This window comes from Lynx canadensis, chromosome B3 (assembly GCF_007474595.2).
Source record: "Lynx canadensis isolate LIC74 chromosome B3, mLynCan4.pri.v2, whole genome shotgun sequence".
In the NCBI taxonomy this organism is placed as follows: Eukaryota; Metazoa; Chordata; class Mammalia; order Carnivora; family Felidae; genus Lynx; species Lynx canadensis.
This window is the reverse complement of record NC_044308.2, coordinates 31,118,717-31,135,137: the sequence shown is the minus strand read 5'-3', so window position 1 is coordinate 31,135,137 and position 16,421 is coordinate 31,118,717. Positions and strand designations below refer to the sequence as shown.

General features: G+C 51.2%; 2 protein-coding genes across 6 annotated transcripts; one reads left to right on the top strand and one right to left on the bottom strand.

Annotated features, from left to right (window-relative positions):
- The first annotated feature begins 1,753 nt into the window (after window positions 1-1,753).
- MPI (mannose phosphate isomerase) lies at window positions 1,754-11,014 on the top strand. 2 transcript variants are annotated; one of them, XM_030317677.2, is made up of 8 exons: window positions 1,754-1,835; window positions 2,313-2,440; window positions 3,146-3,346; window positions 4,010-4,151; window positions 4,719-4,901; window positions 6,915-7,088; window positions 7,846-8,048; window positions 8,589-11,014. In XM_030317677.2, the coding sequence occupies exons 1-8, from the start codon at window positions 1,820-1,822 to the stop codon at window positions 8,805-8,807; spliced, it is 1,266 nt and encodes a 421-aa protein (XP_030173537.1). In that variant the 5' UTR covers window positions 1,754-1,819; the 3' UTR covers window positions 8,808-11,014. The 2 variants fall into 2 exon arrangements, with proteins under 2 accessions (XP_030173537.1, XP_030173536.1); XM_030317676.2 differs by lacking the exon at window positions 1,754-1,835 and adding an exon at window positions 1,861-1,912 and having other exon boundaries at window positions 8,589-10,094.
- Window positions 10,392-16,199, bottom strand: FAM219B (family with sequence similarity 219 member B). 4 transcript variants are annotated; one of them, XM_030317682.2, is made up of 5 exons: window positions 15,955-16,199; window positions 15,655-15,742; window positions 14,885-14,962; window positions 14,340-14,498; window positions 10,392-12,918 (listed from the first exon to the last, which is right to left on the bottom strand). In XM_030317682.2, the coding sequence occupies exons 1-5, from the start codon at window positions 16,166-16,168 to the stop codon at window positions 12,915-12,917; spliced, it is 543 nt and encodes a 180-aa protein (XP_030173542.1). In that variant the 5' UTR covers window positions 16,169-16,199; the 3' UTR covers window positions 10,392-12,914. The 4 variants fall into 4 exon arrangements, with proteins under 4 accessions (XP_030173542.1, XP_030173538.1, XP_030173540.1 ...); XM_030317678.1 differs by having other exon boundaries at window positions 10,392-12,921; window positions 14,450-14,498; XM_030317680.1 differs by having other exon boundaries at window positions 14,450-14,498.
- Window positions 16,200-16,421: the final 222 nt, after the last annotated feature.

Sequence of the window (16,421 nt, the reverse complement as noted above, 5' to 3'; positions counted from 1 at the left end):
TGAGGTCCGGATGTCGGAACCTTTTTCCAGAGGATTTATTAAAAAAAAATTTTTTTTTAATGTTCATTTATTTTTGAGACAGAGAGAGACAGCATGAGCAGAGGAGGGGTAGAGAGAGACAGGGAGACACAGAATCCAGAGCAGGCTCCAGGCTCTCAGCTGTCAGCACAGAGCCCAACACAGGGCTCGAACTCATGAGCTGTGAGATCGTGACCTGAACCAAGGTTGGACGCTTAACCGACTGGGCCACCCAGGTGCCCCTCCAGAGGATTTATTAAAAAAAAAAAAATGTTCGGGGCGCCTGGGTGGCGCAGTCGGTTAGGCGTCCGACTTCAACCAGGTCACGATCTCGCGGTCCGTGAGTTCGAGCCCCGCGTCAGGCTCTGGGCTGATGGCTCAGAGCCTGGAGCCTGTTTCCCATTCTGTGTCTCCCTCTCTCTCTGCCCCTCCCCCGTTCATGCTCTGTCTCTCTCTGTCCCAAAAATAAATAAACGTTGGAAAAAAAAAATTTAAAAAAAAAATGTTTAATGTTTATTTTTGAGAGAGAGACAGAGAGTGAGTGAGGGAGAGTCAGAGAGAGAAGGAGACACAGTATGCAAAGCAGGTTCCAGGCTCTGAGCCGTCAGCACAGAGCCTGACACGGGTCTGGAACTCATGTACCGTGAGATCATGACCTGAGCCGAAGTTGGACGCTTAACTGACTGAGTCACCCAGGTGCCCCATGATTACTCCACAAACAAGGCCCAGCCCAGCCTTCACCATGCCGAGCTCCTGGTGATTCTCCCTGACTTCCGTGTGTTTGACATGTGAGCAGCTCAGCCTGGAGGAGGGGCTGGGGTTTTGTGTCCTGCAGTACTTAAGGCAGGGAGGATCAAAGGAGCATGGAGCGCTGACTGCCTTCCTGCATCCCACATCATCTCATCTCACCTTCCAACATACCTGTTAGGCTGGCATTATTATCTCCCTTTTATAGAGGAAGAAACTGAAGCTCAGGTTAAGGGCCTTGCATGTGACATTTGACATCATCAAGCATCACTGAGTTCCTTCTTAGATCACAGCAATTCTTTGCTACTGACTGAGCTACTCAGTAAAACCTGAGGTTCTCACAATAGCCTGCAGAGTTCTGTGCATGCCTTTCCTCTCTGACCACCTCACGTGTACCCCCCCACACACATATACACACATGCTCACTGCTCCAGCCACATTGGCTTCTCTGCTATTTATTCCAAAATATAACAGACACGTTCCCATGTTCCCACCGTAGTCTTTGCTCAAGCAGTTTCTTCTGTCAGAATATTCCTCCTCACCTCCAAGTCTGTGCTCAAACCTCCTCTCCTCAATAAGACTTCCCTAGATATTTTAAATTCTGCAAAGTGCTTCCTACTCCCACCCCCACTTTTTGTAGCACTTATCTCTCAACCTTCTATATGACTTGCTTATTTATTATACCTATTTGCCCGTTCTCCCTTCACCAGAATGTAAGCTCCACAAAGGGAAAGGGATCCTTATCGTGTTCTTGGATCATCACCAGCCCTTAGAACAGCCCGCGATATTTTGCCGGTTCTCAGTAAATCTGTGTCCTGTGAAGGACCGAATGAATGAATACTGAGACCCAAGATTGCGGGCGGTAAGCCTCTGGGCTGCTGATCGCTGGAGGGTGTGAGAGGCATTGAGAGTGCTCCCAGTGGCCACCCCCGGCAAACGGCCCTCCAAGGAGGCACTCGAGGAACTACATTTCCCAGGAAGCTCTGGGTCAGGGGCATTGCGGGTGCTGTTGGGAAGTGCATACGTGCCAGAAGCCAGGTCCGGTACCGCGAGGATGGCAGTTCAGCAAGGTGGGCTGTCGGCTGTGTTGCTGAGGACACTGGGGGAGGGTCGCGTCGCGGGGAACCTTCCCGACCTGAAATGCCAGGTGGGACCCAGGCTTGCGGCTCCGCGGAAAGATGGATGGGCTCTGGGCAGAGGAGGGGGCACTTGCGATGGGGATTGAGCCATTTCAGCGCTCGAAGGAGGGTCTGGCGGGGAGGGGCCGCGCATAGGTCACTTCGAGACGGGGTGCTGTCCAATAGGTTCCTCCCGCTTCCTCCTCGTCACCTCAGCGCATCTACCTGACTCATGTCCGCGGAAAAGCCTTACTGCCCGCTTTACAGATGGGAACATCGAGGCCTGCGAAGGGTCTCAGCTAACGACCTACAAACCTCTTATATGACTGTCCCCCAGACAAAACCCTCAGCTCGTGTCTAGTTTCCCCAAGACAGTAGGGTCAGGCCTAAGGAGTGGGGTGGAAGCTGACCCACTCTCTATGCCCCCAGTATTCCCCCTTTCCGGTGTGGTGCAGCAGTATGCCTGGGGGAAGACAGGTTCTAACAGTGAAGTGGCTCGGCTGCTGGCCAGCAGTGACCCGCTGGCCCAGATCTCAGAGGACAAGCCATATGCAGAGGTGAGACCTGGGTTGTGTTTGACTTTACCAGCAGGTGAGACCAAGGGATTCCTTCACTCAGAGGGCCTGGGGCAAATCATTTAGGTCAGCTGGGAGAGGGAGGCAGCAAAGAGGGAGGGAAGCCCTCTTGGCTCTTCAGATCTGGGCAGGCAATGAATCCAGATGGTAGCACCAAAAGAAGAGAGGTTTTGTCATAATTGGCTGGGATTTCTGGTATCTTCCTTCCCCCAAGAACTACCAGCACTTACTGAATTTTAATTCAGCCCTCTTTGACAATTAAAACTTTGACTTTTACATCTTAATAACCTAAAATATGTATTTTTCCTGCCCATTTAGGTGAGATAAAGCCAAAGTATAAGGCTAAAGGCCTCTACTTCTGAGATTGGAATAAATGAATGTTAACCCTTCTCAGAGGCATTTGAGAGCTTTTTAGTGACCTTGACAGTGCAGGTGTCATTCTCCTGATTGGACAGATGAGAAAATCGAGACCAAGAGATCAGAAATAACCAACCCAGGCTTCCACAGCCGGTTGGGGGCAGAGCCTGAATTGGGTCTCCTGACTCCTGGTATGCTGGGGTCTGCTGCCTTCCTGTATGTCTGTGATGGCATGAGCATTTATGCCCAGGCCTGGGAGGCCTGTCTCAGGATTCAGGTTGGTGGTGTCCGGTTTTTCCTTTTTCCCTCCCAAGTTTTATGTTTTTCCAGTTGTGGATGGGGTGCCATCCCCGGGGAGATGCCAAGATCCTTGACAATCGCATCTCACAGAAGACCCTAGGCCAGTGGATCGATGAGAACCAGGACTGCTTGGGCTCAAAGGTCAAGGACACCTTTAATGGCAAGCTGCCCTTCCTCTTCAAAGTGCTCTCGGTTGAAACTGCCCTGTCCATCCAGGCACACCCTAACAAGGTACAGGATTAGAGTGGAGTGCAGAGGTCGGGGTACAGAAGAACTCAGGTCAAGGCCCTCCCACTACTTTTACTGCTGCTTTTACCCCACCCACGTACCACACTCCAGCCCAAAGCTAAATTCAGGCTTGACGACTCCCAATTTAGCTCTGGAAGGCCAGATGCTGGTGACACATGCTGGCAGCTAAGTCTAAGCGGACAGCTGACCAGCCTGTGCCCAGGGAGTTTCTCCATGCTCTTTCCTGGGTTCCCCTCATCCAGCCCAGGACTACTCTATCTGCTGTTTTCCCACCTGGCTCTCTCAGAAAGTTTGCCTTCCAGGGCAAGGCAGGCACCCTAACTATTGCCCCAACTCCTAGGCATTTGTGTGTCCAAATTTCTCATTTCTAAATGGGCAGAGTAAGACCCAGAGAAGACAGGGATTTAACCAAACTTGCACAGCTTGTTAGTGTCTGAGCTTGACTTGGTGTTGGGGTTTCCTGATTTGCAGTCCAGGCCCTGAGTTTCTGCATTATGCCCTGACTGGGCTCATTGCCAAAAGTATGAAGCCACTGCTATCTGGTGACCAGGGCGGGTAGAGAGCAAGGGCTGGGTGGGACTGGTGTCCTGCTAGGTGTGATGACTGCACCTTGACCATCCTCCTCTTCCCTTCACCATCCCACAGGAGCTGGCAGAGAAATTGCACCTCCAGGCTCCACAGCACTACCCCGATGCCAACCATAAGCCAGAGATAGCCATTGCCCTCACCTCCTTCCAGGGTTTATGTGGCTTCCGGCCAGTTGAGGAAATTGTGACGTTTCTGACAAGTAAGACTGGGCAAAATAGAACATGCATATTGGGCCTACGGTGCATAGGCAACCCAGGGCAGAACTGGAACAGGGGCAGAGAACAGAGGCTAAGTGTCACAGTAATTGAGGGGCTGCTTAGTCCTATGAATTTTTTTTTAATTTTTTTTAATGTTTACTTATTTTGAAGGAGAGAGAGCCTGAGCAGGGGAGGGGCAGAGAGGAGACACAGAATCTGAAGCGGGCTCCAGGCTCTGAGCTGTCAGCACAGAGCCTGATGTGGGGCTCAAACCTACGAGCCGTGAGATCATGACCTGAGCCGAAGTCGGATGCTTTGCTTAACCTACTGAGCCACTCAGGCGCCCCTGGCCCTATGAATTCTTAAAGCCACTGGGGTGGACCTGTGAGACCAGGCTCAGGTATGGTTGGTAGGGCTGGTGGCAAGCAGTTGGTTTTCACCTCAAAGTTTGCTTAGCATTGCCTGGCTCCTTGGTTAGGGATGGGATAGGGAGGCCTCTTTCGACTTCCCACTCGTGTGGGTTCCACCTTGCCATTCCTGATACGGGCCCTGGCATGGCCTTCCTGCAGAGGTGCCCGAGTTCCAGTTTCTTATTGGAGATAATGCAGCAACACAGCTGAAGCAGAGCCTGAGCAGTGACTCCCAGTGTGTGGCCTCTGCTCTGCAGAGCTGTTTCTCCCACCTGATGAAGAGCGAGAAGAAGGTGGTGATGGAGCAGCTCAACCTGTTGGTGAAGCGGATCTCCCAGCAAGGTGGGTGTTGTAGGCGGTGCGGTGCCCCCGGCCTGCACTGCCCCAGCATGGGCACCAGGCACTGAGGAGGACAGGGTTCTCAACCTCTCTGCTCAAAGTGCATCACCAAAATGGGCCTTAGATGACTTCGATGGTCTGTTAGTAACTGAGCGTTTCTTTCCTAGTCTTTGTTTCTCTAGACGGCTGGAGACAGAGTGGCCTGGAGGACTTTTAGGAGGTCTTCCACCTAGGCATTCTGAGATTTCCCCAGCCTTACAGTTGTTCTCCATGGATGGATTTATACTTTGGGCCTAGAAAGTAGGAAGGGGACATGGGGATGCTCATCCTCCTCTTCTCCAAAGGCCTGAAGCCCAGAGCTTTCAATCACATCTTTTTTAAATTACATATATAGATATAGGTATAGATAGATAGATAGATAGATAGATAGATAGATAGATAGATAGAGATATATTTCCTTAAATAGCTGCTCCGTGCCCAGCCTTGTGCTAACTAAGGAGGGTTCAGGAAATGACTGATGGGTGTGGCTGTCACATTTGGGTCTGGAGGTTAGTACAAGCAGTATAAAACAAGGCAGAGTGGATTCCAGCTCTGAGCTTATGTGACACACATGATGAGGCCCCAGCCCCTTCTCCAGGCAACCCCAGAGCTCTTCTGGCTCTCTACACATTTCTCCTGTCACCTCTGAGCCATAGGGAGCTCTTTTACCCAAACATACTGTTTTCTTTGGATTCTTTTGCTTTTGGTGTTTCTGCTTGCATGCCTCCCCTTTATACCTATTTGCCCGTTCTCCCTTCGCCAGAATGTAAACTCGACAAAGGGAAAGGGATCCTTATCTTGTTCTTGGATCATCACCAGCCCTTAGAACAGCCCACGATATTTTGCCGGTTCTCAGTAAATCTGTGTCCTGTGAAGGACCGAATGAATGAATACTGAGACCCAAGATTGCGGGCGGTAAGCCTCTGGGCTGCTGATCGCTGGAGGGTGTGAGAGGCATTCAGAGTGCTCCAAGTGGCACTCATGGCAGAATGGGATACTCTTGCTGGGAGCTCCCAGGACACCCTGTTCATATGTGAGGTGTAGCACCTGTGAGTCTATATCACCACATGCATCACCTGGGTTTTCTCCAGGCCAGGAATCTGTCTCCTTGAGACTGTGTTCCCAGTGCTTTGCACAGAACAGACATTCAGCATGTCTGTGTATGAAGGCTCAGAACCACCCTCCAATCCAGAGCAGCCAGTTCCTTCACTGTGACACTGACACATTCAGCTTTTACTTACTCATGCCCTCCCCACTTCTCTGCACACTCAAGAAATCTCAGCTCACCACCCTCCCCTGCCCCAATTTCCAAGACTTCCCTCACTAATCTAGCCCAGGCTGAGGTCTCCCTACCCTGGCCAGTCTCCAGGACACAGTTTTGACCCTGGGCTCATTCTGCCTCTTGCTCTCTGGGGTAATCAACCATCTTGGTTTGTCTGGGACTTTTTCTGAGACATGTTATGTTCAGTGCTGTGAAATGGAAAGGCCTAGGCCAACTGGGGCAGTTGGTCACTCCGCATGGAACTCTTGGGTTATCCCTTAAATAGATTGAGATTCTACAGCAGTGGTTCTCAATTAGGGGACACTGGCAACTGTCTAGAGCATTTTTTGTTTCAAAACATGGATTGGGGTGCTAGTGCTATCTTGGTTGTAGAGGCCAAGGATGCTGCTAAGCATAGTGCAATGCACAGGACAGCCTCCACAACAAAGGATTATCTGGCCCCAAACCTTAGCTCTTCCAGTGGCTAGGGTAATGCTGAGCATATAGACGGTCAGAACAAGGGAAAATGGCACCTCTGTGGGCTGGAAGATCAAGGAAGGCCAGCCCACAAAGGGTGGGGATGTGGCTAGACAGACACACCCACCAGTTTCTAGATTTCTGAGGGTAGGGACTTCCCCAGGACTTCGTGGCCGTGGTGGGGCTGTAAACACCACTGGGGGTTCCTAAATGGCCTTGGGGCACTCTGTGACCCTCAGTGGCTGCTGGAAACAACATGGAGGACATCAATGGGGAGCTCTTGCTGCAGCTGCATCAGCAGTATCCAGGTGATATTGGATGCTTTGCCATCTACTTCCTGAACCTGCTTACCCTGAAGCCAGGAGAGGCCATGTTTCTGGAGGCCAATGTGCCCCATGCCTACCTGAAAGGAGGTGAGTCACATTTTTTTTTAAAGATTTTTTTTTTTAAATAATCTCTACACCCAATGTGGGGCTCAAACTCACAACCCTAAGGCCGAAAGTTGCACGTTCCACCAACTGAGCCCTAGATGAGCAACGTTTTAGCAGTGAGTCTACCAAGCCTACCAAGCCTTGCTTCCTCATTTAGATAAAAGGGGGAGGGGGTGGTCAAGGAGAGACCTTTAAGGTCCCATCCAGCTCTGACCTCCCAGGGTTCCTGGGGTGGGCAGGGAAGTAACCAGTAGGGATGGAGAACGACAGCTTTGTGTTATATACTGCTTGACTCTTCACACCCTTTGAGGTCCCAGTACTCTCACGCTGAGTCTTGTGTGCATGTGTGGCTAACAATTTGAACCCAGGCTATATTGGATGGGGCTGCTGTTCTCTCCCCTACGTTATGCTACCTTTACATGTGTCTTTACCCAGAGATTTTTATGCGAAAATACATTCTCACAGAAAGGTGTCACATTTTGACTCTTGGCTATTTGTCCACTCATGGACAGGATTCTGTGGTAGAATAGTCTGGGGAGGGTTGGGGCTCCCCCAGGGGCTAACGTGACTGACAATATGCAGGTGACCTACTACCTGTATTTAGTATCTCATATCTTAGCCCATTCTCCCAGATTATACATTTCACACGTTTTACCCAACATTAGGAGGCCCAGCCCTGGAGAGTCTAAATTCAAGGCATCCTTCATCAGGTTAGTGCATGACAACTGTCTATCCCTAGACTGTGTGGAGTGCATGGCGTGTTCAGACAATACTGTTCGTGCTGGCCTGACACCCAAGTTCATCGATGTGCCAACTCTGTGTGAAATGCTCAACTATACCCCCAGCAAGGACAGGCTCTTTCTTCCAACACAGAGTCAAGAAGACCCCTACCTCTCTATCTATAACCCCCCTGTGCCAGACTTCACTGTCATGAAGATGGAGGTGAGTGGGGAGGGTGGGGATGGTGGCAGCTATGATGATTGTCTTTGTGTGGCATGAAAAAGCCTGGCAAGGGGTGCCTGGGTGGCTCAGTCAGTTGAGCATTGGACTTCAGCTCAGGTGGTGATCTCATGGTTCATGCCCCACATCAGGCTTTGTGCAGTGTGGAGCCTGCTTTGGATTCTGTCTCTCTCTGCCACCCACCCCTGCTCATGCTCTCTCTCTAAAATAAACATTAAAAAAAAAAAAAAAAAAAAAAAAAAAAAAACCCTGGCAAGGTCCACAATGTGGAGTGTACCTGGGGCTGGTTTTCCTTTCTGTTAAGCTCACTTGGTGGGGGGTACGGGAGGCATAGCCACGGGACCTACCCACTCTTCTTTGTACCAGAGACCGGATGTAGGCCTCCATGCTGACAAGAGCCTGAGCAGTGGGGAAGAAGATAACTGAGCGCTCCTCTCACTGTCTTTGGGGTTGTCCTGGGCCCACTGTGAGCCGATAGGAACAGAAAGTGAAGCGCATCATCCTGCTGTTTGTTTTGCCCAGGTCCCTGGCTCCATCACTGAATACAAAGTCTTGGCAGTGGACTCGGCCAGCATCCTCCTGATAGTACAGGGAAGAGTGACAGCCAGCACTCCCACAGCCCAGACACCAATCCCCCTGCAGCGTGGTGGGGTGCTCTTCATTGGGGCCAATGAGAGCGTCTCACTGAAGCTCACTGTGCCCGATGACCTGCTGATGTTCCGAGCCTGCTGCCTGCTGTAGAGACCACAGCCTGTCTGGCTCTCCTCTGACAGTTACCCTAAATCCTAGCCAGCCTCTCAGGCCCAGCTCAAACCCTTCCCTGTTCTGGACTTGGGTGTGCGCTGGAAGTGATGGGGTAGAGTAGCAAGCTTGAAGGTAGTGCCTGCTGAGCAAGCCTAGGACAAACCATCATCTTTCTCTTGGGAGAAGGACCCCGATGAGAACTAAGAGCAGACACTCCCCTTGTATTCTCACCATACCTCAGCCAGGCTCTTCTCAAGGCAGGAGGCAGCAGCTGTTCCAGCCTATGGCATTAAGCAGGCTGCTAAAATCTAGTACTATTTCAGCATCACTCACAGCAAAAGGATAGGCCATTTCTAAGAACAGGGTTCTGGCCCTGGGACTGCCCATTTCCTCAAACGCAAAGGAGGGAAAAGAGTAGGCCTATGGACTCATTACTCATTGCCACCCTCTGACTCTGTCAAAGCAATTAAAGATCACTGTGTTGAGGCTGATGTAGAGCAGTCAACCTTTAGTGTTCCAGGATAGAGCCCTTTCTGGATGTCCAGTTTTTGCTTTAATTTCTGCTTCTAAGAGCTCCCTGTGGAGGGCAGGCTGGACTTCAGGGCCCTTTTATAGGAAGGGCAGCCGGCTTCAGCCTTAGATGCAGAGCTTGCAGGCAGGCCTTGAGTCCTACATATGGGGAAGGTGGATCTAAAGACAGGTACTGTCAGTGTAAGATTCTCCTCTCCAATGTTTCAGTTGGCCTTAGGGCCAGGATCAGCATGTTAAGGCCAGCAGACTGGAGCTGGCCACACTTGTCATTTACATACCATCCAGCTGCTTTCAGGCTACAGTGGCAAAATTTAGTAAGTGCACCAGACTGTAGGGCCTGCAACACCAAACATACGGACCAACCCTTCCGAGTTTGTCAGCCACTTCTCTAGAGCACATTCAGTCACTGTATACACAGGGATTTGGGGTCAGGGCAATCCAATTTGTGTTGTGAAGAGAAACCTAGCTACTTTTTCTAAACTGGCAGGAAATACATAGAGCGCCTGCTCTTCCCGTGCCTACCCTCTAGTCTGCAAGAGGTGGCACAGCTGTCGGTTCTGCCACTGAAGTACCTGACTGCAGTCCGAGATCCTGTCACCTCAGACTTAGCAGAGAGCCAGGCTGTTGGCTCCTTCCTGTGGGGTAAGGGTTTAGACTGGCACAAAAGGATCTTCTTGGGCTACTGCCCACACTAGACCTCCTATATAATGGAAATCTAGGAAACTACCTTCAAAAAAGTTCTGGCCAATCTGTTCTGGGGTGTCTTTTTTTTTGGCCTCCAAGTTTTCTTCAGCTAAAACCCAAAAATGACCTGGGAAGAAAAGGTCTGTCAAAGGGAACACAGTCTAAAGATAAGTGCTGTGCAAAGGCCTGTTCCATCCATGGTCTCCAATGACACAGGCCTGAAAATGATGCCCATTGGGAATAGTAGGAACAAGAGGTCCTAGGAGGAATGGTCACAGTTGGGGCTATTAGGCTGTTTCTTCATTTCAGAAGGCTGTGGTCTAGGGCTTTCTTTAAAATCCTATTGTAACACAGAGACAGCTTAACTACTAGCATGATTGTGTTTATTCTTAGAAACCCCCAGAGCTGTAGAAGCCTAAGCCAAAAGTTCTGTAGAGTACTCTGTAAACACCATACACATACTCCCCTCTGTGAGCTAAGTGCAAATACACCCCTCTCTCCCCAGGACACTGTCACCTGCAGAATATCCAGCACTCTGAATTAAGGCAGTTTGGCTCTAGGCACCTTGGTGCCTTTATTGGTGACATTTTAGCCTGGGACCTCTGGCCCCAAACAGTAGACTGTTTCTACCCTGCCTTGCTACCCTATTCCCAAAACTTCAAAGGTAATGCCTTCTACACGGAGTAACCAGCTCCGGAACATCCTCTCCAGGAACAGATGCAGGCAAATACATCAGTGTTGATTTACGGTAACTACCAGCTGGAGGTCCATCTTAGGGCCCTGCTGCCTTCACCACAGCTGTTGCCAAATGCTCAGCTACCCTCTCCTAACCAATTCCCCCACAGAAATGTGGCCCCACTGGGCTTCCACAGCACTTTCTGGCCCCCACTGGGTTTCCTGCCACCACCAGTTTCTTTACACTGCCCTACATCAGGGCCTCTCTTCATGTGTCTCTGCAGAAACCAGAAAGGCCTGAATAGTCTTTGGTGGATGGGCAAAGGGTTCAGGATGAGGATGTTCTCACATCTTCAAATGCCTGTGGGCATTTGCACAAAGCTCTCAGAATGCGAGGCACCTGTGTGACATCGCCCTGTCCCGTTCGGGAACATCTGTGTCCCCTATCCTCCGGACTCTAACTCGAGGTGCCTCTGGCATCTGTCCCATCTCCCTCCTGCTGTGATGCTACTAGATTACACCTAACAAATAAGGACCTTCTGAGCCGTCCAATCACCTCATGTGGTAGAGCAAGAGTCCATGTCATTCCTCATACCTCTAGAGGCCACAAGACATCAAATGAAGTAACAGACCAGGTACTTTCCCATGTGGGCCCACACCCCAATCCTGACCATCATGTCCCTTGGGCTGGGAAGTGTGTCCACTCTCGTTCAATCCTCACCGGGGCTCTAGGTGAGGCCAAAAAAAAAAAAAAAAAAAAAGGAAAAAGAAAAGAAAAAGCATTGAAAACTAAATTCTAGAGAGGACTGGGATGGCAAGAGATGATGAGATGCATGAGATACTGGGGGCAGGGGGCCAGCGTGTTCACTGGGGAGATTAGGCCTGTCCCAGCTGTGTTACTGAGGGTTGTGCGGCACCAGAGGTTTACCGTGAAGCCCAATCCTCTGTATCTGCCGTGAGGCCCATGCTGGATGAAGGGAAACCCTCTGCAATGGCATATTATCTCCTCAGGCAGGCTCTCGGAAGCTGCCATGGGTCCCTCCTCTCCATCCTGTGAGCCTCTGACTACATCACAGCCCACACAACTGTACGACTATACTACTCACCCATCGCTATTCTCAAGTTTAAAAAGCTCAATAGGAAGGCACCTGACTGCTCCCTGCAGCTCCCTCTGCTGGTAACCCAAACCTGCAGGCTTCTGGGGCAAGCTCCAGGCCCTTCACCTGACCTTTACACTCAAAAAAGTGTATTGAACTAGCTAACAACAAGGCAAAGAATGGCCACCAAGGAAAGACAAATAAATAAATATGTACATAATGGAGCAATTTTTCTCTAACTAGGGTGGGCTGACCACAGTCACTAAACCTACCCAGACAGTCTGAGCCAGTTGGAGATGCTCTGGATCCAGGAATTCTGAAAGTCTTGATCCTGCTGTGCCATCAAGCAACCTGCTGTACTCCCTGCCATAGCCAAACAGGCACAAGGGAAGAGAGCCAAAGGGCCCTGCTTTATGCTTTCTTAAGTGTCAAGCACGTAACCCATCATGGAGCCAGGAAGAGGAGAGCATATGCAATTTCTTAAACTGGTCCCATATAGTTATTCTTTTTCAGACTCCCAAACTGAAAGCCATTAAGTGCTATTTTCTGCTTCCATACACCATCCAGCATAGGCTGGGCACAAAACCTTTCTCCCTCCAAAGAGCATGACAAATACCTGTCAAGATGTTTCCAATTTTTCCTTAGCCAACTTTGTCACTGACCACAAGAACCAGAATTCATCTGTTCCTGCCCTTATAAAGGTGGTTTCTCCAAACTCTGCTCCAATAGCAGAGGAAAACCGCAGAATTCCACCTATCACCCTATGGCCCAGATGGGGGGCCTCTGGCCTGAGAAGCACCAGGTAAGGGGTAACTATAGGTCATTGACCTTCCCAGAGGGTCAGTGCCTCCAGTGATTCTGAGGCTGACAGCAGTCCCCACTGCACTCTGTGACCTAAGAAGGGCCAAAAGGGCTCTGCAGGCATGGTGAGCAGGGCCCATCTTGGGGGCTTATGTCTATTGGAGGGTACAGGAGGAAGAGTCCCCAAGACAGCACCAGCAGCAGGAACATGTTGAAGAGGCCATAGGCTTGGGAGGGATGAGATCCAAGTCCTCATCATCTGGAATCTCATCCAGGTGATACCCATCCTGGAGCAGCTGCCGGCTCACTTCCTGGTTCACCTGCTAAGAGCAGGAGAGGAGAAAACTTTAAGCCAGGCAGTAAAGCAAAAATAACTGCTGCCCAAAGGCAGACCTACATTTCCTTACCAGAACTTCCTGTTCATGCTCCACCCTTACTTAGGCCAACTCCACACATCACTGGACTATGTGAGGTAGTGCTACCTTTTTCTACCTGTGCCTCACCCAGCAGTGAGGGGCCCCAAGTGCCCTGAGCCAATACTGTACAGGCTGCAATGTCAATAACCCCCAGGGGAGCTGTTCCCACTAAAGAATCCCAAAGCATCTGACGTAAATATCAGATTCCAGATTATGTTTGAAAGTCAATGGCCTGACCGCTCCCACTGGGAACCGAGACTGGTCCTTGTGAAGGCTGAAGAATATGGGACAATGATACCAGAACAATGGGGTAGAATAGAACATGAGTTACGTTGAAACGAAGTGGGGAGCAGCTTTGTCTGCACTTCTGGTTAGACATGTTAGCCTTCCATGCTAGCAGAGCTCCTTCCCTGCAAAGCAGAACCTGTCAGCCTAGCTTTACCAGTTCTGCTGAGCAGAAGGAACAGGAGGCTGGGAATGGCATAGAACTTTCCCTGGCTCTTGGCTAATTTTTCTTTTCTTAGGTTTAACAATGTTAGGCACCCAGGTAGTCAAGGATAAAAATTACAGACTGCCTCTATTCTCTTTGGCAGAAACTCAGGGAGTGGCCAAGGGTTTCCAGGAGAACAAGGGAAAAATACCGGTGGCATATAGTCATGTCTCCAGCACTTCACCTCTAAGGCAGAAAGCTGCACATGCCAAAACGGACACAGTCCTTGTGTGTCTGGGGCTGTCACTCTGGAAACATGTCCAAAAGGCCAGCCCAGTAGTATCTTAGTCTGAGTTCCCATAGATGGAACAACTGAAGTTGTTTGGCCTGGAAGAAAGTAACCTTGGTGGAGGATGGCCAAGGGAGGGACAGGAATGCTGATCTCAGATAAAAGGCAATCAAAGGAAGGGAAACCAGAATTACTGGGTGACACTGGAAGACAGGCCTAGGACCACTGAGTCCAGCGTGCAGGAGACATTTCAAGTCAATAATATTGCCTTATCTAAGAGCTACCTGAAAAAGGAACGTGTGTGTATGTGTCTGTTTTAGAGGAAGGGCAGGCGGGAAAGCTTCCTGGAGATAGTGAGTACCCAGGCACAAGCAAGCAGAGGCTGGTGAACACTTAGGCAGGGTTTGGCAAGAGGATTCCTTTTCTCTTTCTCTCTTTTTTTATTCTCCCCTACCTCCCAAAAGGATTTTTCTAAGTGGTGACCAGCACTAGAAGATTTGTGAGGTCCTTTTCAGCCCTATGGTCTCCTGAATTTTCAACAGCCCTCCTCAGACACCTATACCTCTGCTGAGGGACTAAGACAGAGTAGAAGATTGGAGAACAGACCGTAAGTCTGGCACAGTGCCGTGCATACAGCAGGCACAAGACAAGCATTTGGCAGTGGTGGTGATGCTGCCTGCAGCCTGGCCCCGTGCAGAAAGGCGCTCTGGACTTGCCTCTGCAGAGGAATACCCGGAGGAGTATCTGGATTCCAGCTCCCCATCACTAGAAGAGGAAAACAGTCAGTTCAGGGGGATGCCTGTGGAGAGCATGCAAGGGGGTCTGGAGGACTTGTGAAACGAAGACCACACATCAGAGAACTGAAACCCAGAATCTGTCATGAGTACCAGTAGCTCTTTCCATGGGCTCAAGCAGGGACGGGGTCACTGTCACTAACACTGAAGACATAACAGGGGAGGATGATTCCCCCACACAAGGTTGGTACTCCAAATCCAAGAACAGCATGATCGCCTGAGTGCTCTAACCAAACTATCCTGGGAAGGGACAATGCTCTGAAGACAGCCCTGGAACATGCATGAAGGTTCTTGGAAGAGATCTGCTGTTTTACCCATATCACTCCCCCAAGGGATAGTTCCAAAGACAGCACTCACCTGTCAGAGTCGAGGGACACCAGGTTTTCATCTGGACTCTGACTAAGGGCAGTGTAGCCCTTGTTAAACTTCACTGACCTGAGGGGAGATGGGGAAGAGACCAGGCATAGATGAAGCGCCAATATTTCCCAGGGAAAGTCAAGAGTCTTTGCCCTTATGGAAAAAAGAACTGGCTGCAGTACGGTCTTGCCTTCTACCTGGTCACACAGCCACCACTGCCTGCTACAGCTCCTCAGAATATGCAGTTCCCCACACCACTCCCCCTACTGCTCCTGAGGAAAACCACAGCTACTCTTTCCAGAACTGGGAAAGCTCCCCCTCCTCACCAACCAACTGCAAGTCCTTGGGCAAATCTCTCTTCCCCTCTCTTGAGTTTTAGCTCTTAACTGTAAGATGCACTGGATAAGGTCCCATCCAGCCCTCAGAGTTTACCGTTCTGTTCAAAAGAAATACAGGACTGACTGTTCCCACACTGCTATCCTCACTCCTGGAGACCCCAGCCACTGTGTTCCTGCCTAGCTTGACACTCACAGTGAACAAGCCTAAGCACGGACAAAAACTGTTATTCCAAAGCCATTTCCCTGACATCATCACATCCTTAAAGGAAAAGAAAAGGTCATTCCTCTTCCCATTTTAAAATAGTAAACTAAATGGGTTGGCGCCAGGTGAATCACTAGCTCGGTCTTAAAGCGTGAGAACTGTCTCCCAGCGTGAGGAGTAAGGCCTTCTCTGGAAACTGCTGGCACAGAGGAGATGGCGCCTGCTGAGACCTTTTCCCTGAAGAATCGGGGCGGTTCGGCGAGGCCCCCAGCATGCCTTTTCTCCGCAGAACGGCCTTGGCCAGGTCCCGGTGCTTCTCTGGAAGTCAAAGGGCCCGGGTCAGCGGGGTTTTCCCCACTCCGCCGTGTCTCCCAAACGCCAGGAGCCCGCTCTCTCCGAACACATTCTCGAGACGGGAGCTGGCTGCAGCTGCCCCTCCAGGGTATCCCCAGCAGGGCCCCGGAACCCGCCCAGGGGACCAGGTAGCCCGCCCAGGCAGAACGCCCCCGCCCCAATCGGGCCGCACTCACGCAGCTTGGCCTGAATGGAAGGCGCGCGCGTCACCATGTACGGTCCCCTCTTCTCCACAACCGCCCGGGGCCGCTCCCCGAGTCGGGGGACTCCGCTGCCGCTTCGCCCGAAGGGCAGCCTCGTGGCGCCCGGTGCGCAGTCCGGGGTCCCGCCGGGCGGGGGTCCCGGGGTAGAAGACCGCATCCCGGGCGTGCTGGGCTCCGCGCTCGCCATGGCCCGGCCACGGCCCGCCGCGACGCACAGCCCCGCCTCCTGGCTTTCGAGTCCTGGGCGGGCAGGGAGGCGGTCTCTTCCGAACAATATGGCGGCGCGCAGGCGCAGGCCGCAGCCGCCCGAGACTTCCGGCCCCGCCTGCTGTGGGCTGGCACAATTGCACCGCACCCTGGGGAACTAGTTAGGGTCAGTTCCGGGTTTTGGGACACATTGCGGTACTCGTCGGCCACCTGAACCTGGGCATGTCGAGGCC